Genomic DNA, 27,365 nt, shown 5'->3' on the forward strand with positions numbered 1-27,365 from the left:
TCTTCAGTTGCCAACAGTGTTGCTATGTTGTTTGGTACCCTTGAACTCTATGTTGTCAGAGTGGACTCCTATGAAAAGTGCCCAACATTGCAAGCAGGAAGCAGACATCACTGAGATTCCCTTCCTGGGATTGAATGTAAACACAAGGGGTTGGTGATCTGTCACTAGAGGAAACTTTCATTTGTAGAGGTAGTGATGGAACTTTATTCCACATACTAGACTATGGGCTTCTCAGTCAACCTGCGTGTGGTTGCACTCTCCAATCATCAATAATCTTGAAGCAAATGCAATTGGACATTCAGATCCATCTTTCATAATGTGTGACAAAATGGTTCCAATGGCATAAGGCGATGCCAGTCTGATGGGCAGAGATGGGTCATAATGGGTGAGCAGTTCATCTAATATTATTAGTCTCTTTGTTTCCTTGAATACTCTTTCACATCTTTCTGACCATTCCCACTTTGCCCATGTCTTCAACGGTGCATTCAATGGGAGCAGCACTGTAGCGATGTTTGGGAGAAACCGGCGGTAGTAGTTTACAAGGCCCAAGAATGACCTGAGTTGTGACACATTTGCCAGTTTGGGTGCCTGTAGCACTGCTTCGTTCTCCTCTTGTGACTTACGTAAGCCCTTCTTGTCAATGACACGTCCACAATATGAGATTTCATTCTTGAAAAACTCACACTTCTCTCTCTCTTTGTGCACGGACAATACCCACTCAGCCTGGTAAGCACTCTACCAAGGGTCTGGAGGTGCTTTCCATCATTTTTGCCAGTTATGGTGATGCCATCAAGGTAACACTCTGTTCCTGGGATTTCTGGGAGCACTTGGTCCATTGCTCTTTGCCAAATTGCTGGAGCTAATGTGACGCCAAAGTCGAGACGATTATACTGGAACAATCCCTTGTGAGGAACTTCCTGCTTGACTCAATCTCCATTTGCAGATAGGCTTATAACAAGTCAATCTTTGAAAATCTTTCCCCGCCTGCCAAAGATGTAAAACTGCCTTCTATTTGTGGTAGGAGATATTGCACAGGGATGATATTCGCTTTCAAACTCCAGCATATACAAACAGCTCTGGCCTTCACTTTTTTGATTACTAGGCAATGGGTGTAGCCCAACTGCTGCATTCAACCTTGGAGAGACTGCCAGACACCTCCGAGCTCTGAAGTTCACCATCCACTTTAGGATGTTGTGCATAAGGCACTGGATGCGCTTAATGGAATCTTGGTGTTGCTGCTTCATCCAGTTCAATTTTGGCCTTCATGCCTTTGAGGTTACCAATCCCCTTCTCAAACATCTTCTCATTAGCATTAAGCAGCTGTGATAGTCTCTGGTTCATACTACCATTTGAGATGCAGTTGCCTGTTGATGACACTTTGACGGATTTGATTGTGTGCCAGTCTAGTTAGATTTTTCTCAACTATTCACTTCCAAAAGGTGCTGGCTCTCCACATTTTGACACATAAAGCTCTAAGTTCTATGTCTTGTCCTCGTACATTATATTTACTTTCAGTTGCCTTTGGCAGACACTTGTTCGTCTTGTGTAAGTCTTTAGCATCACTGAGGTCTTTTCTAATGGTAGCTTAGAAAACAGTCTGTTGTAGTTAGTCTCTGAAATAACAGACAAAGCTAACCCTGTATCCAGCTCCATTTTCAGTTCTACACCAAACATATCTGTTGTGATCCATATGATTTTGTGATCTGCTTCAATAATGCTGGGCATAACAGCTCACCTTTGTCAGACTCTGTGTTGTCTGACTGAGTGTCACATTCAGTCACTTTGTGCATTTGTTTGGTTTGTGTTTGAAACTTTTCACTCGGTGTGGTTTTTCACTTTTTATAAGATTTGCACACTCTCTCTATGGGACTTCAAAACTTTTTTTCTGTGAACCAATAGTCATTTGCTTCATAGGAGGATTTACCACATCGATAACATTTTGGGTTTTTGCACTTTTCAGGAAGACACTGTAAACTTTTTTTCTGTAGTTCTGATGCATCTTTTTTTGCTGTCTCCAATGATATTACAATGGTCAATGTCCATTCCGAGGTGAGGTCTCTTTCTAACAGTTGTCTCCTTCAAGTGCTTTGACTATGCATGCCAGGTACAAGCCTGTTCCTTAATGTTCAGAAAGTCCATCTCCAAAGTCACAATATTGGGAAAGTTTGCACAGTTCTGCAATGTATTCAGAAATGGTTTCACCCTTTGCCTGATTCCTTTTGTGAAATCTAAATCTCAGACAGACAGACAGACAGACAGACAGACATACTTTATTGATCCCGAGGGAAATCGGGTTTCATTACAGTCGCACCAATCAAGAATAGTGTAGAAATATAGCAGTATAAAACCATAAATAACAATAAGTAAGTTATGCCAAGTGGAAATAAGTCCAGGACCAGCCTATTGGCTCAGGGTGTCTGACACTCCGAGGGAGGAGTTGTAAAGTTTGATGGCCGCAGGCAGGAATGACTTCCTATGACGCTCAGTGTTGCATCTCGGTGGAATGAGTCTCTGGCTGAACGTACTCCTGTGCCTAACCAGTACATTATGGAGTGGATGGGAGTCATTGTCCAAAATGGCATGCAACTTGGACAGCATCCTCTTTTCAGACACCACCATCAGAGAGTCCAGTTCCACCCCCACAACAGCACTGGCCTTACAAATGAGTTTGTTGATTCTGGTGGTGTCTGCTACCCTCAGCCTGCTGCCCCAGCACACAACAGCAAACATGATAGCACTGGTCACCACAGCCTCGTAGAACATCCTCAGCATCGTCCGGCAGATCTCCCAGCTATTACTAGTAGTTTAGGGCTCAAGTGATTTTGGAAAATTGCAACAGTTTTGTCAAATGTCTTGCTTGCTGCTTTTTCAGGAGTTACTAATTTGTGCAAGAGCTACGAAGTGTGGAGACCTTCTTTTCCTCATTCACGTCATATGCATTAGAATACAGTTCAAGCCTCTCAATATAAGATTCCCATTCCTCATTAGCACTATCAAATTTCCCGACTAAGACAACCGTCATGTTACTTTCACTTTAACTTTGCTAGTTGTGCATCTCTCACTGTGTCCTGTGCACTATTACTCATACATCCCTTTGTTAGTGTCTGTGCCAGCCTTCTCCACACTGATTTCCTCTTTCCTCTCTGTGCCTCTCTCCGATTTCTGTCATCCTGTACCTGTCGGTGTAGTTGGTGGTATCCACTGACATTTAGGGTTGTACTCATCGCCAACTTGTTGTGGATGTACAGCTTCATATCAATTAAATAAAAGCACACACAAGGAGGAGAGGTTAACTGGTATATCCACTTTGGAGAGAGGGGGCAACAGATCAATGCACATGGGTATGGTATCAGTCAATAAGTAGTGCTAGAGGGAGTCACGTGCTAAACGAAATAGATCCATACTTTGCAAAAACCTCTTACGTTACACACCAGCTTATTGCTTGCAGCCTTATATTTGTAGTATATTGTAAAAGTCTTAGGCACATGTAAAAAATACTGTAAGCATAAGAAACATAAGAAATAGGAGCAGGATTAGGCCATCTGGCCCGTCGAGCCTTTTCCGCCATTCAATAAGGCCATGGCTGATCTGGCCATGGTCTCATCTCCACCCACCTGCCTTTTCCCCATAACCCTTCATTCCCCCACAATGCAAAAACCTATCCAACCTCGTCTTAAATATATTTACTGAGGTGGCCTCCACTGCTTCATTGGGCAGAGAATTCCACAGATTCACTACTCTCTGGTAAAAACAGTTCCTCCTCATCTCCGTCCTAAATCTACTCCCCTGAGTCTTGAGGCTGTGTAAAGTGAAGATGCTCTCAAAAATAATGAAATCAGTAATTTCTTTATATCAAAAAATTACTGTAAAGAGCAGTAAACAGTAAAACTCTAAATCAAATCAATATCTCGTGTGACCACCCTTTGCCTTTAAAACTGCATCATTTCTCTTAGGTACACTGTCATGCAGTTTTATAAGGAAATCGGCTGGTAGGTTGTTTTAAGCATCTTGGTGAACTTGCCACAGGTGTTCTGCAAACTTTCGCTGTCTCCCTTGCTTCCATCTCACAGGTAATCCCAGAGAGCCTCAATAATGTTGAGATCAGGGCTCTGTGGAGCCGTACCATCGGAGGCCATGTAAAAATTGAGAGTACCTAATACATCAGCACAGAACTGTACCTCCTCAATGTGGCTGATCTGACATGTTTACTTTCACTAGGTTTCATTACACCAAGGTCTCTTTGTACACCAACACATTCAGCATCTCACTATACACTGTTCTATTCCTTTCTGCCAAAAATATATTGTACTCTGGTCATATATTTGGACAGCTTTAGGCCAGAGATGGGTGTGTGTGTGTGTGTGTGTGTGAGAGATAGAGGAGAGCGTGTCTTGCTTTGCTTATGTATTGTTGTGTTCGGTGTTGTCCATAAGACCTCAAGATATAGGAGCAGGATTAGGTAATTTCTGCACCATGGCTGATCAGTTTCCCTCTCATGCTCAATCTCAATCTCCTGCCTTCTCCCCATAACCTTTCACCCCTGACTAATCAGGAATCTATCAACCTCTCCCTTAAATGATCCCAATGACTTAGCGCATCCACGGCCATCGTTATTAATGAATTCCTCAGATTCACCTCCCTCTGGCTAAAGAAATCCCTCCTCATCTCTGTCCTAAATGGATGTCCTTCTATTTTGAGCTTGTGCCCCCTGGTCCTAGACTCCCGCACCAAAGGAAATGTCCTCGTCACATCCACTCTATCTTGGCCTTTCCTGCTGAGCATTGTAGTTATGCTGTTGGCATTGGAATGTGTGACAACACTTGTGCCCAGCACAGTGTTAGGTTGTGTTGATTGTTAACATAAACAATGTGTTTCACTGTATGTTTTGACATACATGCATTAAATAAATCTGAATCTGAATCTACAGATGATTAAAAAATCTTTTTCAAGCTGGGGACAGTTGCACGTCTGGTTCTCTCAGGCTGAACACCCTTCCTCTCAGGTTACACACAACCTTTCCAGTTAGTGAATGGAACATTGAACACTACAGCACAGCACTGCCCCGTCGGCCCACAATATTGTGGAGACCCTTCACCTATCAATCTAACCCACCTTTCCCAAATAGCCCTCCATGGCAGAACATTACATAAATTAACACATGGCCACTAATCCAGCAAAAATATAATATTATTTTGCCTCATATGAATTCCCAATATCTTCCTTAATATGCAACAGCTGAACTCCTGTTTGCTTCACGTTCCATCGTAGCTGTACCAAGGATAAATGGCTAATCCCACAGCTCTTTATGTGATCGAATTCTAGGCCGGGTCAGACAGCTTTAGTTATCTAATTCTAATCCGAAGTATAAGCTATTTGCAAACGAATTTTACAGAGGTCATGGTGGTATTGGATTCTAAGGTTTCTGATTGAAAGTTCTTTCAGAAGTCAAGAACGAGGCTTAAAACATATTGCTTTATGAGTGGTAGTAGAGATGTGACTACTGCCTGTGACTAGAGGTGTACAACAGGGATCGGTGCTGTGTCCATTGTTTGTCATCAAAATCAATAGTGTGGATGATAATGTGGTTAACTGGACCGGCAAATTTGTGGATGACACCAAGGTTGGGGGTGTAGTGGATAGTGAGGATGGCTGTCATGGCTTGTAGGGGGATCTGGACCAGCTGGAAAATGGCAGATGGAATCTAATGCAGACAAATGCAAGGTGTTGTACTTCACTAGGACCAACCTGCATAGGTCTTACACAGTGAAAAGCAGGGCACTGAGGAGTAGCTGGGAATACAGGTTCATAATTCCGTGAAAATGACGTAGACAGGGTTTGTAAAGAAAGCTTTTGGCACCTTGGCCTTCATAAATCAATGTGTTGGGTACAGAAGATAGGATGTTATGTTGAAGTTGTATAAAACATTGATGGGGACCAATTTGGAGTGTTGTGTGCATTTCCGGTCACCTACCTACAGGGAAGAGATCAACAATGTTGAAAGAGTACAGAGAAACTTTTCAAGCATGTTGCCAGGTCTGGAGGACCTGAGTCATAAAGAAAGATCGAATAGGTTAGGGCTTCATTCCTTGGAACGTAGAAGACTGAGGGGAGATTTGATAGAGGTGTACAAAATCTTGAGGGGTATAGATAGGGTAAATGCAAACAGGTTTTTTTCCACTGAGGTTGGGTGGGACTACAACCAGAGGTCATGGGTGAAAGGTGAAAAGTTCAAAAAGCTTCTCAGAAAGTGGGAGAGTGGGATGAGCTGCCATTACAAGTGGTACATGTGAGCTTGATTTCAAAGTTTAAGAGAAGTTTGTATAGGTACATGGATTGTCGAGGTATGGAGGACTATGGTCCCTGTGCAGGTTGAAGGGAGTAGTCAGTTTAAATGGTTCAGCACAGAGTAGATGGGCCCAAGGGCCTGCTTCTGTGCTGTACTTTGCTATGATTCTATTATAATTTTAAGTGGTAATAGAACAAATTATATTGGAAATGTAGAACTGCAAAAATCTGGACCCTCCCCGGTCCCACCCTTCCCCACCCCTACTCCCTCCCCCTATCAGCTATCCTCTCTTCCCCCTCTACCCTCTCCCTCCTTCTGCCCCTCCCTCCGCCTCCTCCCTGTTTCACCCCTCTCCCCCTCCCCCGTCCCCGCTCTCCCCCTGTTGTAATCCCCTGCCGAGGATTTGACTCTAATCCGCGCCGCTCGCAGCCGGTTCGGACTCAGCCTCCGGCGGGGATTGCGAGCGCTGCCCGGCCAGGCTGATCCCCGGGCACCGACTGATGGTCCAGGGCGGTGCGTTCCCTGGGGTTTCGGCTGTGGGAACCCCGCCATGGGTCGCAAGGAAGAGAGCGAGTGCTGGAAAAAGCAAACGAACAACATCACCGACATCTTCCAGCTAATGGAACTCCTGGGCTCGTGAGTAGTCGCTACAGAGGGGGAGGGAAGAGTGGAGGGAATGGGAGTGAGGAGGAGGAAGGGGAGGGTTGGAGGAAGTGGGGCTATGAGAAGAAAGGTGGCAATGAAGGGTTGTAGAGAGGGAGAGAGGAGGAAGGGGAGGGTTGATGGCGAGGTGCGAGAGGGAAGGGAGTTGGGGTGTGGGAGAGAGGGGGGATGAGGCAGAAGGGAGGGGTGGGAGGGGCAGGGATGACTAAGGGTGGGAGGAATGTGAGGAGGTAAGGCAAGAATTCTATGAGTGTGGCTGTAACCCTCAACAAAATATAGCACATAAATATCATAGGAGAAAGTGCTGGAACAGCAGGTTAGTCAGCATCTCTGGAGGAGAAACAGCTGAAGTTTCAGGTTAAAACTTATTGGTTGGAACTGTGATAGAGAAAACACAACAGAGACACAAGAAACTGCAGGTTCCGGAAGCAATCTGCCGGGGAATCAGAGGGTTGAGCAGTGACTGAGAGTCTGATGGAGGGTTTCAACCTGAAATATCGACAATTCCTTCCCGTCCCCCACCCCCGACCCCCCAGGGTCAGCATGGAAACAGGTCCTGTGGCCCAGCTGGTCCACAGACAGACAGACAGACATACTTCATTGATCCCGAGGGAAATTGGGTTTTGTTACAGTCGCACAGCATTAAACAGTTGGTATTTTGGACCAAGATGGTTCAGCAGACCACAAGACATAGGAGCAAGGTTAGGCTATTCAGCCTGTCAAGTAGCCTCTGCCATTCGATTGGCCAATTTACTAACCCTCTCCTGCCTTCTCCCCAAAACCCTTGCTAATCAACCTCCACTTTGACTTCCCCTTCGAGCCACGTTGCCTGGCAACCTCCAATTTAATCCTATCCTAATCACAGGACGATTTACAGTGACTGATTAACCTACCAACCAGTATGTTTTTGAACTGTGGGAGGAAACCGGAGCACCTGGAGGAAACCCACGCGGTCATGGGGACAAACTCCTTGCAGGCAGTGGCGAGAATTGAACCCAGGTCACCGGTAAAGTGTTCTGCTAACTACTACACTACTGTGCCACCCATATTTGCCTCATATACATAGCAAATGTACTGTAATTATCATAACTTATTAGAACAGTTGACTGCAGGATCAGATAGTTGGCAGTTGTAGTTATTTAGATTCTGTTTGGTTTGGCTTTGGTCAGACTGCACTTGGAGTACAGTGTTCAGCTCTGGTCGCCTCACTCCAGGAAGGATGTGAATACTATGGAGAGGGTGCAGAGGAGATTTACAAGGATGTTGTCTGGATTGGAGAGCATGCCTTATGAGAATAGGTTGAGTGAAGTGGTTCATTTTGGTAGGTCAAATATGATGGCAGAATATAGTATTAATGGTAAGACTCTTGGCAGTGTGGAGGATCAGAGGGATCTTGGGGTCCAAGAAGGCATATGGTGTATTGGCCTTCATCAATCGTGGAATTGAATTTCGGAGCCAAGAGGTAATGTTGCAGCTATATAGGACCCTGGTCAGACCCCACTTGGAGTACTGTGCTCAGTTCTGGTTGCCTTCCTTCAGGAAGGATGTGGAAACCATAGAAAGAGTGCAGAGGAGATTTACAAAGATGTTGCCTGGATTGGGGAGCATGCCTTATGAAAACAGGTTGAGTGAACTCTGCCTTCTCTCCTTGGAGTGAAGGAGGATGAGAGGTGACCTGATAGAGGTGTACAAGATGATGAGAGGCATTGATTGTGTGGATAGTCAGAGGCTTTTTCCCAGGGCTGAAATGGTTGCCACAAGAGGACACAGGTTTAAGGTGCTGGGGAGTAGGTACAGAGGAGATCTCAGGGGTAAGCTTTTTACTCGGAGAGTGGTGAGTGTGTGGAATGGGCTGTCGGCAATGGTGGTGGAGGCGGATACGATAGGATCTTTTAAGAGGCTTTTAGATAGGTACATGGAGCTTAGTAAAATAGAGGGCTATAGGTAAGCCTAGTAATTTCTAAGTTAGGGACATGTTCAGCACAGCTTTGTGGGCCGAAGGGCCTGTATTGTGCTGTAGGTGTTCTATGTTTCTATGAACTTGGTCTTTTCTCCTTAGATTGACGGAGGACGAGAGGTGACCTGACAGAGGAGTAGAAGATGATGAGAGACATTGATTGTGTGGATAGTCAGAGGCTAATACGAGAGGGCATAGTTACAAGGTGCTTGGAAATAGGTACAGAGGGAAAGTCGGGAGTAAGTTTTTCACACAGAGAGTGGTGGGCGTGTGGAATGCGCTAACAGCAAAGGTGGTAGTGTTGGATAATGTGTCTTTTAAGAGACTCTTAGATAGGTACATGAAGCTTAGAAAAATGCAGTAGGGTAATTCTAGGCAGGCCCTGGAGTGGGTTACAAGGTGGGCCGAAGGGCTTGTAACGTGTTGTAGGTTTCTTTAATTCATTCTGTGCTCGGTTTGTCTGTGCCTGTCTCTCACATGCGAGGCACGTGTTTCACCGTGTGAACCTGCAATGTTCACTGCTACACTGCTCCGTCAGCTGTAAGCAATCCCTTTAGGTGAGCGATACCCAGTGCTGGCTGTGTGAAGTGAGATTAAAACGATCGAAAACCTGAGATCCCTTTCCTTTTGATCTGATTAATTCCTTTCTCTGGGAGTTGTGTTAATATTAGAGCATCTTAAAGTGTAACTGTTTAATGTACGGGGAGCGAGGATGTGAATTACTTGTAGATTAACCTGAAAAATCTGCATTAGTGACATCAGGTACTATTTGTGCTCCTGGTTACTTACCAATCACTCTGACACCGCAAGATTGGAATTAAATCACCAACTCTGTCACTTAGAAATGGCAATAAACTAATTTGAATTATGAAGAATTCAGGCACAAATACTTTATTTTCGAGCAGGAGACCCAAGAGGCTGCAGGTGCTGTAGGCAACTGGTTTATTTCCAAATTGCATTTGTCAGGAACAATTAGTAGGCAATTTAATTTCAGAGCCACACACAAAATGCCAGGGGAAGTCAGTGGCTCATGTGGCATTGACGGAGCGGATTGGACAGTTGGTGTTTTGGGCCAAGACCCTTCATTCAGGGGTTGTCTGTCTGGGGTGAGTGGTCCTCTTGCTTAGTGGTGTTGGTCCACGGCATAAAAAAGATTGGGAACCCCTGACAGGCGAACCGTCGATTGTTCATTTCTCTCCACAGATGTTGCCTGGAGTTTTCCACACCAGTCCAAGAGCTTGGTTGTTGTAGGGTAGTAACTGTTCCTGAAGCTGGTGGTGTGGGACTTGAGGCTCCTGTACCTCTTGCCTGATGCAGCGGCAAGAAGAGAACATGGCCTGGACGCTGCTGGTTATACAGAAACAAGAAACCCTCATGTTGCCAGTAGAGCAACTGGAAAAACCAGAAAACATTGGAAGAGCTTATTAGCTAGGCGGGCTATGGCCAAAGGAAAAATGGCTGGAGTTGCTTAGCACTTTAGTGCAAGGGATTTTATTAGGTGTGTCAAAAATCAAATTTACAAAAATAGTGAAAAGAAAACTGCCAATATTTATAAAAAGGTATCTACCAGAAATCACAATAATAGATCTAGACTATTTTGTCCAGTGTGAATTCCTGGCAGCCCTGATCTCTCTCCCCTACTGACGGTGATCAGCTCCTTTTAGGACGTACCATTTTAAATTACCAACACAGTTAACTTAAGACTACACATGAATTAGAATATGATGCACCCCACAATGTAGTTTCAATCATATTACAAAATAAATAACTACAGCATACAACAACATATTCACATGTACATATCCCCATTACTAAAGAAATAGAATATCCTGCTGTGTACAGCAGGAAAGGCACCATAAAGCCGAACCGAGCGCATCAGCTTGGTTTAGGGCCTGTTATGAGAATGTACCGAGGAAGACATTGAAGTGTGTACCCTGAGCACCATGACAGCAGAATGACAGGGCAGTGTTTGTGTGGGTGAATGTGTGTGTGTAAGGAGTGTGTTTACCGAGTGCTCTCGGTCACAGAGCTTGTCCATTCAACAGCATTCTGAAGCATTGACTGGTTTCTCTTTCCACAGATGCGGCTTGACTACCTGGGTTCTTCCAATACTTCTGTTTTTGTTTCCAGTTCTTGCATCTGCAGTTTTATTTATTTTGAATGTTTTTAAATACTCTGCCTCTTAGCCTGTGGATTAAGGAAACTGGAGTCCAACGAGGTAGCTCCCTGTTACTGAGTGGGCGTGCAGAACAACTGGCAGCTCTACACCTGTGGATTTTATGTTAAGGCCTCACTGTTGCCAATTACAAATGATGTGTGTAACAAAATCGTTCCTTTCCTTTGCAGAGGAGCCTTTTCAGAAGTGTATTTGGCTAAGGAGAGGGCGACGGACAAACTGGTAGCACTGAAGTGTCTTCAGAAAAAGAAGAAGGATGCTGTTGTGTTGGAAAATGAAATTGCTGTTTTGAGAAAGTGAGTAAGGTAGAAGGTGGAACTTTACAGCACAGGAACAAGCCCTTCAGCCCACAATGTACTGCCTAACCAATTCAAATAGTTATCATGTGGTCAGTTAAACTAATCCCTTATGCCTACACAATGCCCATCCTTCCATTTTCCTCATATCCATGTGCCTATCTAAACATCTCTTGAAAGTCCCTAATGTACCTATCTCTACCACCATCCCAGGCAGCACATGCCAGCACACTGCCACTGCTGTCTGTGTAAAAACAAACTTGCCCCTCACAACTTCTTTGAAATTAGCCCTTCTCACTTTAAATGCTTGCTCTCGGCTATTAGTCATTTCAACCCTGTCGAAAAGAGTGGATTTGTACGTCTGACAGGAGCAAAGGTAGCTGGGAATGGCAAGATTGGAGCGCTGAGGGATGAGTGTGAGACAGGTGGCAAAGAAGGAGTGCCAGGGTTGGGGGGCGGGGGGGAAGTTTGGTGCGGGTACAGACACCCCCCCCTCCCAAAGACACCGGGCAAGGTCATTTGATTCCATTCAATTGGTTTATTGATCATTACAGAATGTCTCTGGTGCTTCCCACTCCCTCACCTCTCCCTTCCCCTTTTCCAAACTATGATTCCCCTTTTCCTGCTCACTTCCCACTCTCAGTCCACAATAGAGACCCATATGAGAATCAGATTCATCATCACTCACATACAATAAGAAGTGTGTTTTTTTTTGTGGCATCAGGACAGTGCAACACATAAAATTATCGTGCAAGAGACTTAGGCACCCTATATATGTGCTTAAGTTTGCACAATACTGTATATATTCTACAGTCCTGAAGAAGGGTCTCTGCGCAAAACGTTGATGCTTGTTCATTTCCATAGATGCTGCCTGACCTGAGTTCCTCCAGCATTGTGTATGTGTGTGAGAGAGAATGAATGGATGAATGAATATTTTTAATTAAATAAGTAGCACAAAAAAGAGTGGAGCTGTTATGTTCATTGTCCATTGGTTCATATGTAGACTCTACCATTCATTTACTTCTGACTTTGGATTTCAGGATCAAACACGAAAACATCATTGCCCTGGAGGACATCTACGAGAGCCCCACCCACTACTACCTGGTCATGCAGCTGTGAGTGCCCCCTCTGATCCACTAGTTATAGAACTCCTCGGTTCTGTTACGGCCACAGCCGAGTATGGAAACCACTAGATTGCATTTATATACTGCCTGGCCATGTCCTGATGTGTTTTTCAGGAGGTGTTAGGAGAAATGACCAGAAACTGGAATCCTTGGAGGTGAGTCCATTGGTTGTAGGAACAGTTCAATGATGAGGCAAGTGAAGATACCCCTTTGGTTCAAGAGCAATGATTGAGGGGTAATAATTGTGCCTGGACCTGGTGATGTGGGTCCTGAGGTTCCTGTCCCTTCTTCCTGATGACAGCAGTGAGACGAGAGGATGTCCTGGGTGGTGGGGGCCCTGATGATGGATGCTGTTTTCCAGTGACAGTGTTCCTGTAGGTGTTGATATCTTTCCATTTTCCTCGCATTCATGTGCCTGTCTAAACATCTCTTAAAAGTCTCCAATGTATTGGGCTCTACCAGCACCCAAGGCAGCACAATCCAGGCACCCACCTACTCCCTGTGTAAAAAAGAAAAAAAGTCTTGCCCCTTACATCTCCTTTGAAATTCCCCCTCTCATATTAAATACATGTCCTCTGGTATTAGATATTTCAGCCTGGTAAAAAGATACTGTCTCCTCTATCTGTGCCCCTCATAATGTTATAAACCTCTCTCAGATCTCCCCTCAGCCTCCGTCACTCCAGAGAAAACAACCCAAGGTTGTTCCTCTATGAAGAGGAATTAACAATCAGGACTGGAAAGAAAGGGGGCTGAAGCCAGAAAATGGGGAACACTTCTCCTTTCTGCTGTGTCTCTAAGGTTTCTGCTTAAGTTATACTGGGAAATTAGAGGAATCCATGTAGAAAATTACACCAGAACTATTTTATCAACACAGTTCTCCTGTGGCAGAACTCCTGTTAATGGAGCTGTACATTTTGGCAGGTGGTGGGTGGAGATAATCTCTGTCAGAGGAGGTGTAAGACACTTTTTCCTTCTGCTAGCCTGAAAGTTACCCTTGGGCAAAGTGTAGCACCAGTTTAGCCCCTGATCAGGGTCACTTGAACCCATGGGAGCAGCCGGTGCAGATCACAAATCCTGGTTATGCAACCACTGACGCCAGGCAGACAGTCTCTGGAGTATTGATAATGGCTGGGGGGGTCACCCATTTGTAAAGACCCTGTCCAGAAAAAAGCAATGGCAAACCGCTTCTGTAGAAACATTTGCCAAGAACAATCTTGGTGATGAGCTCATGATCACCCATGTCATGCAGCACAGCTCATAATGATAACATTTTGATTTGTGGTTGTGGGGTGGGGTGGCCCTGATACAACTGATGTGAATTCCAGGCATTTTATTCTCTACACATTGTGGTAATTAGTTTGTTAGTTTCACACGTGCCATAGTGCCAGTGATTTTTGCAGCAGTGCTGAATAGAAGTATGACCTGTGTCACGTCTGCCTCAGTACAATGTCTGCGTACTTTTCCACGTGGACACGCTCGTTGGCTGAAGGAACTCCATTCTGGATGAAACATGCCGGTTCACCTTTCTCCCCAGGGTGTCCGGAGGAGAACTTTTCGACAGGATTCTGGATCGTGGAGTTTACACGGAGAAAGATGCCAGCTCTCTGATACGACAGATTCTCGAGGCAGTAAGGTATCTCCATGAGAATGGAGTGGTACATCGAGACTTGAAGGTATGAAATCATTTCAAAATATTTGAACCACTAACCATAAATAAACAAACAAGGTTAAAGTTCACAGGATGAATTTTGTACACCTATATTATCACATGGGTGATGGTCTTTACCAAAGAAAGTGTAAGGCGTTCCTTCCCTCCACTAGCCTGCAGGTCACCCTGGGGCGAGGTGTAGCACCTGCTTAGCTCCCCAATCAGGGTCACGTGAAGCCATGGGGGCAGGTAGTGGATGGTCGTATGAGCAGCCGGTGCAGATCACAAGTCCTGGTTATGTGACCACTGACACCAGGCAGACAATCACTGAAGAGTATTGATAATGTTCGGGGTCACCTGTCTTGTAAAGACACTGCCCAGAAGAAGGCAATGGCAAACCACGTCTGTAGAAAAATTTGCCAAGAACAATCATGGTCAAAGATCATCTATGTCATGCAACATGGAACATGATGATGATGATAATGATGATTACAACATGGATCCATAGGAAGTTTATCCAGTTATTACAACATTACAATATTACTCTATTCCTTGATGCACACTACTTGTAATTTCAAATGATAACGCAACCACCTCTATCCAGAAGGCACTAGAGCCTCTCTGGTGAACTGGTGTCCATCTCTTGTCACATCAAGGTGAATGGTGCAGTTTTCGAGATTCACGATAGTTTGTTGTCATTCTTCAGTACACGAGTGTAAAGGAGAACAAAATGATTGTTACTCTGGATTGATACAGCATAAAAAAACACGATAAGCATATTTCAACTAATCTAGAGTGCTTGGATTTGAATGTAACCTTGTGTGCAGAGGCACCTGGGACAGGAAGCTATGGGTGGTTACTGAACATTTTCACACTTCTGAATACAATATGGACTCTTCAGCCCATGTTCTTGATATTTACTGTTTATTTATTATTATTATTATTTTCATTTGCATTTGCACATTTTGGTGTCTTCTGCACTGTGGTTGAATGCTCAAGTTGGTGCAGTCTTTCATTGATTCTATTATGATTATCATTCTATCGATGCCTGCAAGAAAGAGAATCTCGGGGTTTTATATAGAGACATTTATGTACTTCGATAATAAACTTACTTTGAACTTTGATAGTTAACGTTAGCTACCCCACTGTATTAAACTTATTAGGTTTCATCTCATAGAGTCATAGAGCTATTTACTTTTGTTTATATATTCACTTGCAACTTTATTTAGAGCTACAGCACGGTAACAGGCTCTTACGGCCCAATGAACTTGCAATGCCCAATTTCACTCAGGTAACTAATTAACTTACTGACTAGATTGTGGGAGGAAACCGGAGCACCTGGAGGTCACGGAGAGAACGTACAAACTCCTGAGAGACAGTGGTGGGAGTTAAACCCGGGTTACTGGTGCTGTAAAGTGATGCACTAACTGCTACGCTATCGTGCCAGCCAATCTGTGGAATGGATTGAAAACACCCCACTCAGTCCACCTTGTCCATGCCTCACCAAGTTGCCTAACCTAGCTGTTCCCATTTTCCTTGATTCCATTGCTAAGAAGAGAAATGACAAGGTGAACAAATCATTAAAATATCCAGATTATGTCTCCAATTCTGTTCATAAATCCATCCCAGTGACTCCTGAAGACACAGAACATCCTGGTTCCCTCGATCTCCTCCACTTTCTCTGCGATCACTTGGAACTGCAGAGTTAACCCTAGTCATTATTACAGCGTTCTGGATGCAACTTTGCTGAGCTTCTCTGGGTTCATGCGGGGCGGATAGCTGCTCAGACTGCGTTTCTTGGAACCAGAGGTCACAGTCTTAAATTAAAGGGCCTGCTATTCAGGACAGAGTTGAGAGAAAGAAGTTCTTCACAAACAGGAATGAATCTTTGGAATCTTCCGCCCAGGGAAAAGTTCAGTCAGAGTTCAAAGTAAATTTTATTATCAAATTACATCTGTGTCACCACATACAATCCTGGGATTCATTTTCCTGTGGGCATACTCAACAAATCTAGAGAAAAGTAACTATTACAGGTTCAGTGAACGATCAACCGGAATGCAGTAGACAACGAACTGTGCCAATGCAAGTATAAACAAATAGCAATAAATAACGAGAACATGAGATGGAGAGCCCTTGAAAGTGAGTCCATTGGCGGTGGGAACATTTCCTTGACATGCAATGTAGGACAGTATATCACAGTACAGGCCCTTCGCTCCAGTATGTGTATAAACCTACTCCATGTCCCTTCCCTGCTATGCAGGCCATAATCCTTCATTCATGTTCCTATCTTTCTTGCCTTTCATGTGCCTTTCTTTCATCCATGTGCCTATCTAAGAGTTTCTTAAATGTCTGTAATATATCTGCGTCTGACACCACCCTTGCTAGCACATTCCACACACCCACCACTTTCTGTGTGTATATATATAAAAAGTTCCTCTGACACCCCCCTATACTTTCCTCCACTTACCTTAAATTGATGTCCTCTGGTATGGGCGCTGCTGTCTGCTTTAAATGGATGGGGACTGATAGATTTGTGCTATTAAGTGCTTAGTACAGAGAGTGTTGCTGAGGTTAAAGGTCAGGTAGGCTGGGACAGGTACTGGGGCAGGCTGGCCTGCTCCAGCTTTACAACTACTGAAGCAGAAAGTTCTGGAAGTCACATTCAGGACTTTACATGGATACGTTAAATAAATATTAGTGTTGTATCATGAGAGTTTCCTCCTCTTCTGCCTCAATGAGGGCAGAATCAGGTTGGAGGAGCAACACCTCATATTCCATCTAGACAGCTTCCAACCTGATCACGTGATCATTAATTTCTCTAATTTCTGGTAATTTCTCTCCCTCCTCCCCTTCTCTCTTTTTCCATTCCCCATCTGGTTCCCTTCTCACCCCTTCTCCTCACCTCTCCATCACCTCCCTCAGGTGCCTCTCCTCCTTCCCTTTCTCCATGGTCCACTCTCCTCTCCTATCAGATTCCTCCTTCTTCAGCCCTTTATCTTTTCCACCTATGGCCTTCCAGCTTCTTATTTCATTCCCCCACTCCCCCACCCATCCACGTCTCCCCCTCACCTGGTTCTCACCTATCACCTGCCAGCTTGTACTCCCCTTCCCACCACCTTCTTGTTCTGGCTTCTTCCCCCATCCTTTTCAGCCCTGACGAAGAGTCTCGGCACAAAACCTTAAACCTGGGTCCTCCTGTGGCAACCATTTCAGCCCTGGGAAAAAGCCTCTGACTATCCACACGATCAATGCCTCTCATCATCTTATACACCTCTGTCAGGTCACCTCTTATCCTCCATCACTCCAAGGAGAAAAGGCCAAGTTCACTCAACCTATTCTAATGTTGTGTGTATATATATGTTGATTAAGCATTCCTGTTTATTTAAATAATTAATTACAAGTTATACGTATAAATACGTGATTTGCATACGTCATCATGCTACCATGTGTTATGTGCGCACTTCGCTTAAAGTAAACACGAAGTTAGACCACGTTCCCAGACTTGTGTGTCTTCTTTTGAATTAGTTTAATGTTTTGAAGTTATAAAACATAACAGTATTAATGTTACACGCACGAAATGCTGGAGGAACTCAGCAGGCCAGGCAGCATCTATGGGAAAGTGTAAACAGTCGACGTCTCGAGCCGAGACACTTCATCCGGATGCTGCCTGGCCTGCTGAGTTCCTCGAGCGTTTTGTGTGTGTTGCTTGGGATTTCCAGCATCCGCAGCTTTTCTCGTCTTGGCCGTTTTAATGTTGCCTTTCTACTTTCAGCCTGAAAACCTGTTATACTACAACTCTGATGAAAACTCCAAAATCATGATCAGTGACTTTGGCCTCTCCAAGATGCAGGACATGGGGGTGATGTCCACGGCGTGTGGCACTCCTGGCTATGTGGGTAGGTCTCTGTTGTTACGCACTGAATCATGAATTAATTCTCATTAACATCCACTAAGGCGCACGTGAACGGCGGTGAAGCATTAGGAAGGAAGAGTACCACTGACGTTTAACCTTTTGTGACTTAACCTTGTCTTGAGCGTTGAGTTATCTTTAGAGGGAAGAACTCAGCTTTTCCCATCGCTTCCCTGCGTGCTCTACCAAGCCGTGAAGCATCCACGGAGCATTCTTTCTGGGAGGCACCAACAAATATTGGTGGTGTTCAAGGCAGCCATGCCAGCTGAGGAAGTAGAGGTGTTAATTAGCTTTCTCGGCTGTAACGTCAACCTGGTTGGACCAAGGCAGGCTGTTGGAGATTGGTGAGAAAAACTAAAAAAACATGCGGTGAGCGGCCAAAGTGCCTTGTTAATGAGAGAGGTCGGAGGAGAGTGGTCAGACTGGTTCAAGATGACAGGGAAATCAAATAAACACACATTACAACGGCGGTGTGCAGAGAAGCATCTCTGAACGCACAACACGTTGAACGTTGAAGTGGATGGGCTACAGCAGCAGAAGACCACAAACATACACCCAGTGGCCACCTTATCGGGTACAGGGAGTACGTAATAAACTGGCCACTGAGTGTGAAGTTGCTCCTGGATGACAATAACCAATCTGTCTCATATAGCCATAGAGAAGTACAGAACAGGAACAGGCCCTTCGGCCCATCTAGTCCATGCTGAACGCATTTAAATTGCCTACTCCCATCGACTGGCACCAGGACCATAGCCCTACCACCCATGTACCTACCCAAACTTCCCTTAAACATCGAAATCGAGCTTACTTGTGTTGACAGTTCATTCCACACTTTCATGACCCTCTGAGTGAAGAAGTTTCCCCTCATGTTCCCCTTAATCTTCCCACCTTTCACCCTGAATCCTGTCTCTCCGGCTTGTCTCTATGTGAATGGCCACGACGATTGTTTTCTAAGCAACTAACCCTTTCTTCTCTCCCAAGCTCCTGAGGTTCTCCATCAGAAACCCTATGACAAAGCAGTGGATTGCTGGTCTATTGGAGTCATTACATACATCCTGTAAGTGTAACGCAGAGCTTGGACCATTATGTTAGAAGACAGTGATGTAGCACCGAACTGTGATTCACTTTATCAGCTGTGTAAGCAGCCAATTAAAACCCAGGAGTCACAAACTAACTATAGAATGGAGTCAATAAATCACATAACTGTCAGCAATATGGAAACTAAACTCATTCTAATGAAGGTATCTTTCTTAAGCTCAGTTGGATAGAGATGGCAGGTTGCAGTCCTGATAAATTAATCTCTAGAGTACAAGAATAAAAAAGCAAGGATGTTATTCTGAGGCTTCATTAGGCATCGGTCGGAGCGTATTTGAAGTATTGTGATCCATTTTGGCCCTACGCCTAAGAAAGGCTGTGCTGGCGTTGGAGAGAGTCAAGAGGAGGTTCATGAAAATGCTCATAGGAATGAAAGGGGTTAATGTATGGGTCTGTGCTCACTGGAGTTTAGAAGAACAAGGGACGACCTAATTTGGAGTGTTTGGTGAGGCCTAATTTGGAGTGTTGTGTGCAGTTTTGGCCACCTACCTACAGGAAAGATGTAAATAAGGTTGAAAAAGTACAGAGAAAATTTGCAAGGATGTTGCTGGGAATGGAGGATCTGAGTTATGAGGAAAGATTGAATTGGTTAGGACTGGATTGCTTGGAATATAGAAGGCAGAGAGGAGATGTGATAGGGATATACAGAATTACAGGGGGGCGGGGTAGAGACAGGGTAAATGCAAGCAGGTTTTTTTCACAGAAGTTGGGTGGGATTACAACTAGAGCTTGTGGTTTAAGGGAGGAAGGTGAAATGTCTGAGGGGAAATTTCTTCACTCAGAGGGCAGAATGTGGAACGAGCTGCCAGCACAAGTGGTGCATGGGAGCTCAATTTCAATGTTTAAGAGAAGTTTGGATAGGTACATAGGTGGTAGGGGTAGGGAGGGCTATGGTCCCGGTGCAGGTTGATGGGTGTAGGCTGTTTAAATGATTCAGCATGAACTAGGTGGGCTGAAGGGCCTGTTTCTGTGCTGTACTTTTCTACGACTCCATGACCTCATTAGCATCCATCAGATATTGAAAGGCCTAGACAGAGTGGATGTGGAGAGGATGTTTCCAGTCGTTGGGAGAGGGGGAAGGGGAAGGTCTAGGACTAGAGGGCACAGCATCAGGATATAAGAATTCCCCTTTAGAACAGAGATGAGGAGTTTATTTAGCCAGAGGGTGGTGAATCTGTGAAATTCATTGCTACAAACGGCTGTGGAGGCCAAATCATTGGGTATATTTAAAGTGGAGGTTGATAGGTTCTTGATTAGTCAGGGCATCAAAGCTTATGTGCAGAACCTGACGTGTATCTGTCGTTGGTCACCCCCCCCCCCAAGAACCTGTAATAATACTCATGTTTTGCTCCTGCAGGCTGTGTGGTTACCCTCCTTTCTATGAGGATACCGACTCAAGGCTCTTTGCTAGGATTTCGAAGGCTGACTATGAATTTGACTCTCCGTTTTGGGACGATATCTCAGAACAGGGTAATGCACTGGAGCATCGATCAAATCTTTGCACTTGCAAAACTTCTCTTACACCAGCGTTGAGAGTCAAGCTCACAGGTTACTAACAGAGCAGCACACAAACGCTGGAGGAACTCATCGGTTCAGACAAGCATCCATGGAAAGGAATAGATAGCCGACCTTTTAGGCCGAGACCCTTATCTTAATGATTGGTTTTGGCTCAAAACGTTGACTGTTTATTTCTCTCCACAGAAGCTGCCTGGCCTGCTCATTTCCTCCAGCATTTTGCGTGTGTTGCTTTGGATTTCCAGCATCTGCAGAATCTCTTGTGTTTAAAATTAACAACAGTGTGTTTTTGTTTGAACTGCCATTTCACAATTCAAACCTTTATGTAATTCCAGAACAGCTTGCTCTTTACATGCATGGGAATTCTGAATCCACCCCCCCCCCCCCCCCGCTGCTCTCAGGAGTGGTTTACCAGGGGCTTCCAGCTGGTGAAGGGTTTTCCCAAATTAACCTCAAAAATGAATGTGAAGTCTGCGTGAAAGTACTTCATTTTAAGCTTACTCTGTTTTTTCCTCTTTTCCTGAAACAGCAAAAAGTTTTATCAGACACTTGCTGGAGAAAGACCCGAAGAAACGGTTCACTTGTGAGCAAGCCCTGTGCCACCCCTGGTGAGTACCTCGGTCAGACCAGGACTCTCTCGGTGTCAGAGGGAAAGGTCAAAAACCAAACTGCTGGGTGAGCTGTACAGATGTTACCTGGTCTCTGGTGAGATCCACTGTCAGTTTGTTCTTTCACTCTGGGTTCCAGCATCTGCAGTCTCTTCATCTCTGGAAGGAATTAGAAACTTGTTGGGGAAGACTAAATAATTGAACTCAAAATTCAAGATTTAAGTTTATTTGTTATGTGTACATCAAGGTATGGGGGCTGTGAGTTCTGCGTTGCGTGTTCATTGTGTTTATTATGGTAAGTAGTCACTGTGAAAGGAGGGCACTGAGGAGTGAGGTGGGACAGAGGGATCAGGGAATACAGACCCACAGTTCATTGAAATGGGCCATAAAGAAAGCTTTTGGCACATTGGCTTTCATAAGTCAAAAGATCTTTCATACAAAAGATGGGATGTTAGGTTGAAGTTGTATAAGACTTTGGTGAGGCCTAGTTTGGAGTGTTGTGTGCAGTTTTGGTCACTGACCTAAAGGAAAGATGTAAATATGGTTTGAAAGAGTACAGAGAAAATTTACAAGGATGTTGCCGGGTCTGGAGGATCTGAGTTGGAAAGAAAGGTTGAATAGATTTATTCCTTAGAAGATTGAGAGGACGTTTGATGGAGGTGTAAATAGGTAAATGCAAGCAGGCCTTTCCCACTGAGATTGGGTGGGACTACACAAGAGGTCATGGGTTAAGGGTGAAAGGTGAGAAGTTTAAGGGGAACATGAGGGGAAACTTCTTCACTCAGAGGGTGGAACGAGCTGCCAGCACAAGTGGTGATTCCAATGTTTAAGTGAAGTATGATAGACACACAGATGGTAGGGCTCTGTTCCTGGTGCAGGTTGATGGGAGAAGGCAGTTGAGCTGGTTTTAGCATGGACTAGATGGGCCAAAAGGCCTGTTCCTGTGCTGTATTTTTCAATGACTCTATGACATGTCCGACTGCTTCCCTAAGCACTTCCATGTAAATGTAATCCTGCTGATCTACAGTTCATAAGGTGATATGGAGCTGGGGTTAGAGGACGGTGTAAGTGTGTGGGTGACAGGGAGGAATGGGGCTTTTATTTGCTTGTTGCTCATTGTGTTCTGTGTTGTTCTGCTGAGCATCTTTGGCGCTGGAATATGAGGCAGCCCTTGTGGGCTGCCCCCAGCATGTCCTTGGGTGGGTGTGTTGGTTGTTAACACAGAAAAAGCATCACAGTGTGTAGCGGCAAAAACAAATCTGAAATTCAAACCAAACAACTGCCAGTGCCTGTGACTGCCGCGGGGTTGTTATACCTGCGTGACACGCCCGTAGCTCCTTGCTTCCATATTCTAGTTGTCTCAAAATGAATGCTAACATTGCATTTGCCTTTCTCACCACTGACTCAACCTGCAAATTGACCTGTAGGGAATCCTACACATGGACTCCCAAGTCTCTGCAGCCCGGAGTTTTGAATTCCCCCTCCCCCATTTAGAAAATAGTCTATTTAGAAAATGGTTATTTCAACAGTGTAGACTTTTATTTTAAAATACAGTCTCCAGTTCTCAGTTAGTTAGAGCAGAGACAAGACAGATTCATAATGAACATTACCCATCCACTGACACTCCCACAGAACCTACCCCTCACCCTACACATTAGGGGACAACTTAAAACAGTCAACTAACTAACTGCCCAGCACGTCATTGGGACAGAGGAGGAAACCGGAGCATGTGGTCACAGGGAGAATGTGCAAACTCCACACACCCAGACGGTGCTGGAGGTTGGGATTGAACACTGGTCTCTGGGGCTATGCAGCAGTCTCTACCCACTGCTCCCCAGTGCCACCTTCTCACATTGCATCCAGATGGGGTGCATCGATAAAAATAGGCACGGCCGGCGGGGGGCTTGCCAAATTTCTTTAACCTCCTGAAGAAGTAGAGTTGTTGGTGGGCTTTCTTAACTGTGGTGTGCCAGGGTTGGACTAGGACGGGTAACTGGTGGTGTTCACACATAGGAACTCAAAGCTCTCAACCGGCTCAAGTTCAATACCATTGATGTAGACGGAAGCACATGCACCACTCCTCCCCCACCCCTTCCTGAAGTCAATGCCCAGCTCTTTTGTTTTATTGACAGTGATTAAAGGGTTGTTGCCATGGCACCATGTGGCTAAGTTCTCTGTCCAATTACCAGGTGCTGGAACGTGTGGCAACACTTTCGGGCTGATCCCAGCATACCTGTAGGTGCCATGGTTGTTAACGCAAAGAGACATTTTGCTATATATTTTAATGTATGTGTGATAAATACTTCTGAATCTAAATCCGTAGTTGCTGGCACTTCTTGGAAGCTTTTATTAACCTGCTGCTCTGTGGACTTGCCTTTAATCCCTGTCTGCTCAGGATCTCAGAGTACAGCGCCCCACTGCGCAATATCTACCGCTCCGTCAGTACGCAGATCGCCAAGAACTTCGCCAGGAGGACGTGGAAGGTGAGTCTTCCTGTGCATCCTTCAGAACTGGTGTTGGTCCTGCTGCTGACGCTGGCAGTGACCGGAGCTTTGTGTAGCTGTAAATGATCCCGAGCAACGTACACAAGATGCTGGAGGAGCTCAGCAGGCCAGGCAGCATCTATGGAGGGGAATCAACAGTCAATGTTTCAGGCTGAGAACCTTCATCAGGACTGGGAAGGAAGGGGAAGAAGCCGGAATAAGGAGGTGGGAGAGGGGGGAAAGGAGTTCAAACTGGCAGCTGACAGGTGAGACCAGTTGAGGCAGAAGGTAGGTGGGTGAGGGAGAGAGGATGAAGTGAGAAGCTGAGAGGTGATAGGTGAAAAAGGTAAAGGGCTAAAGAAGAAGGAGGAATCTGGAGAGGAGAGTGGACAATGGGAGAAAGGAAAGGAGGAGGGGCATCAGAGGGAGGTGATGGGCAGGTGAGGAGAAGGGAAGGGGGAAATAGGGGAACCAGAATGGAGAATGCAAAAAGAGAAAAGGAGGGTGAGGGGAAGTCAAATTACCAGAAGAGAAGGGGAAGAGAATCAGAATGGGGAAAAATTAGAAGGTAGTTGAATTAGAGGGTGGTTGAGGAAGTGTGCTTGTTTTCCCAGAGTTTTGAGTCAGGAACCTCTGCCAGAAGGTGTGCTGGAGACAGACATGCTCTGTGTTGATGGGAGATACTTGAGTGTGGGTCTCCTTGAGCCCTTGGCTCCCAGTGGAGCACAGTCCCTTGAAGGTACAGTGTGGGCAGGGGAAGCTGGAACCTGCAGGACATTTGGCCAGGGTTGGCCTCAGTGAATTGTTATCAGCTGGACCCTGAGCCATGTCTTGCCCTCGTGTCTCTTTTGGATTGTTGTGGGATTGGGTGGGGGCCATAGAGCTGTGACTGGGAGTGCCAGGGGTCATTCGCCCATCAACAGGTCTTCAGGAGAAGGGAGAGCTGCAGCACTCCATCAGGCCAGGAGAAGGGAGAGCTGCAGTGCTCCATCAGGCCAGGAGAAGGGAGAACTGCAGCGCTCCATCAGGCCAGGAGAAGGGAGAACTGCAACACTCCATCAGGCCAGGAGAAGGGAGAGCTGCAGCACTCCATCAGGCCAGGAGAAGGGAGAGCTGCAGTGCTCCATCAGGCCAGGAGAAGGGAGAACTGCAGCGCTCCATCAGGCCAGGAGAAGGGAGAGCTGCAGCGCTCCATCAGGCCAGGAGAAGGGAGAGCTGCAGTGCTCCATCAGGCCAGGAGAAGGGAGAACTGCAGCACTCCATTAGGCCAGGAGAGGGGAGAACTGCAGCACTCCATCAGGCCAGGAGAAGGGAGAGCTGCAGTGCTCCATCAGGCCAGGAGAAGGGAGAACTGCAGCACTCCATCAGGCCAGGAGAAGGGAGAACTGCAGCGCTCCATCAGGCCAGGAGAAGGGAGAGCTGTGGTCATCCCCAGGGCATGAGCCAGCCCCCTTCTACAGTAGGGTTCTGGAGGATCTCAGTGAAATCTGCCATTCACTGACAAGCCTGGAAAGAATAGACATGGAGAGGATATTTCCATCAGCGGGGGTAGTCTACGATCCAAGGGCAGAGCCTCAAAATAAAAGGAACAGAGATGAGGAGGAATTTCTTCAGCCAGAGGGAGGAGAAGTGGAGTTTATTGTCACATACGGCTGTGGAGGCCAAGTCATTGGATATATTCAGAGCGGAGTTTGATAGGTTCCTGATGGCAAGTCGATTAAGGGTGACAAGGAGAAGGCAGGAGAATGGGGTTAAAAAATTAAATATTAAAGATGAGCTTTATTTGTCACACAGTGAACTGTCATGTGTTGAAATGAGCTGTCCGCTGTCTAAGGACGTGCGGGGGGCAGTCTGCAAGAGTTGCCACACTCGCAGAGCCAAAGTAGCGTGCTCACGTACCCTGACCCGTACCACTTTGGAATGTGGGAGGAAACTGGAGCGCCCGGAGGAAATCTGCGCTGTCACGGGGAGAGCAGACAGACTCTTTGGACACAGTAATGGGAATGGATCTCTGATTGGTGATAGGAGCCGCTGTAGTGAGAGACGTTGACTGCTACATCACAATGTCGCCATCACTCACTCAGCCATGACTCACTGGTGCAGCAGACTTGATGTTCCTAATTCTGCTCGTTTTTCTGATGGTCTAACAAACATTCCCACCCCTTTGCCACAGATATTCTACCAATATACCCTGGACTGGACACATCCTTGACTCCACCCTTTCTGTGACCCTCAGTACCATCGTGTGACCCAGGGGGTGACTGGCCTCGTCCCATCCCTCCATCGGCCCCAAACTTGCACTCTCCCACACATGACCTGGTGTGACCTTTCTCAAAGACTGGAGTTGGACAAGAAATTGGAATTGCTTTATTATTGTCATATGTACTGAGGTAGAGTGTGTAACTGGAATCTACTGTTCATGCAGATCAAATCGATACATTATCTCTCTGTCTCCCTCTCTCTCCCACTCTGTCTCTCTCCTTCTCCCTCTCTCCACATTTCTATTTTTCCTCTCCCTGCCCCTCCCTCTGTCCCTCTGTGAATCACTATTTGTTTCCCTCCCTCCCTCCCCCTCCTCTCTCTCTCCCCGTCCCTCCCTGTTTCTCTCTCTTTTCTCTCCCACTTCTCTCGCTCCCTTTTATCTGTCTCCCTCTTTCTCCACCACTCTTTCTCTCTCTCCCTTCCCCTCCCCTTCTCCCCCATTCTCTCCTCTCAGCGGGTAATCAATGCTACCCTAATAGTTCACCACATGCAGAAACTGCATTTACCTTCAGATCAGAGGGTGGCCAATTCCAACTGCAGTCGAGGAGACTCCAAACTGGCTTCTGCAGACACCTCCAGGGAGTTGCAGCAGACAAGAGTCAGACAGCATTCTGCTCCGAGCCTTCTGACCAGCAGCCAGACAGACAGCGAGAGCCTTGCTCCAAAAGCACCTCTTCATCGGCGAATGAGTGAGGAGGCACGGGTCGCAGGGCGGGAGCCGGACGCCTCACCCGAGGAGGAGACGCCCTTCAGCTGTGTAGCACATGAGGACCTGCTGACAGGAGCGCTCGAGGACGGAGATCGTGCAGCCGGATCTCCCGGGCCAGCTGAAGCCAGCGCTGGAGACACGTACGTAGCTGGCGCATTGAGGTCACCGCTCAGAATTTGGAGGGGCTATTTGAGGTCAATTTCTCTCATCATTGTAGAAGTGTGTGAGATCACCTGGACCTGGCCTGAGGCACAAGGTCCAACTTGTGTGCTGGCAGTTTGGTGGGTCTGTTTCTCCCGAGGAGGTTTCTGCACCCGCATGTCACCTTTCCCCTCAGCCCAGAGAGATAGCAGCGTGGTGTCACTCCTCATTGAAAGAGTACAGACAAAACTCACAAGCGTGTTTCCAGGACTTGACCTGTTATAGGGAACGGTTGAACGGGTTAGGACTTTATTCCCTGGAGCATAGAAGAACGACAGGAGATTTGATCGAGGTATGCAAGGTTATGAGGGCTACTGACAGGGTAAATGGAAGCAGGCTTTTTCCACTGAGGTTGGGTGGGACCGCAGCTAGAGGTCATGGGTTAGGGGTGAAAGATGAAAAGTTTGAAGGGAACATGAGGGAAAATTTCAC

At 45.9% G+C, this 27,365-nt stretch overlaps 1 protein-coding gene across 2 annotated transcripts in view; it reads left to right on the forward strand.

The window, feature by feature from the left end:
• The first annotated feature begins 6,618 nt into the window (after positions 1-6,618).
• LOC132380960 (calcium/calmodulin-dependent protein kinase type 1D-like) overlaps positions 6,619-27,365 on the forward strand; it is a 30,497-nt gene continuing 9,750 nt past the window's right edge. For both annotated transcript variants that reach the window (XM_059949988.1, XM_059949989.1), the window contains exons 1-10: positions 6,619-6,922; positions 11,253-11,378; positions 12,419-12,493; positions 14,037-14,175; positions 17,923-18,046; positions 19,042-19,117; positions 20,513-20,625; positions 21,200-21,278; positions 23,674-23,761; positions 26,478-26,872. In XM_059949988.1, the coding sequence (XP_059805971.1) occupies positions 6,837-6,922; positions 11,253-11,378; positions 12,419-12,493; positions 14,037-14,175; positions 17,923-18,046; positions 19,042-19,117; positions 20,513-20,625; positions 21,200-21,278; positions 23,674-23,761; positions 26,478-26,872 (1,301 nt within the window). In that variant the 5' untranslated portion in view covers positions 6,619-6,836. The remainder of the gene's footprint in view (positions 6,923-11,252; positions 11,379-12,418; positions 12,494-14,036; positions 14,176-17,922; positions 18,047-19,041; positions 19,118-20,512; positions 20,626-21,199; positions 21,279-23,673; positions 23,762-26,477; positions 26,873-27,365) is intronic.

Source organism: Hypanus sabinus, chromosome 25, assembly GCF_030144855.1.
Source record: "Hypanus sabinus isolate sHypSab1 chromosome 25, sHypSab1.hap1, whole genome shotgun sequence".
Lineage (NCBI taxonomy): Eukaryota > Metazoa > Chordata > Chondrichthyes > Myliobatiformes > Dasyatidae > Hypanus > Hypanus sabinus.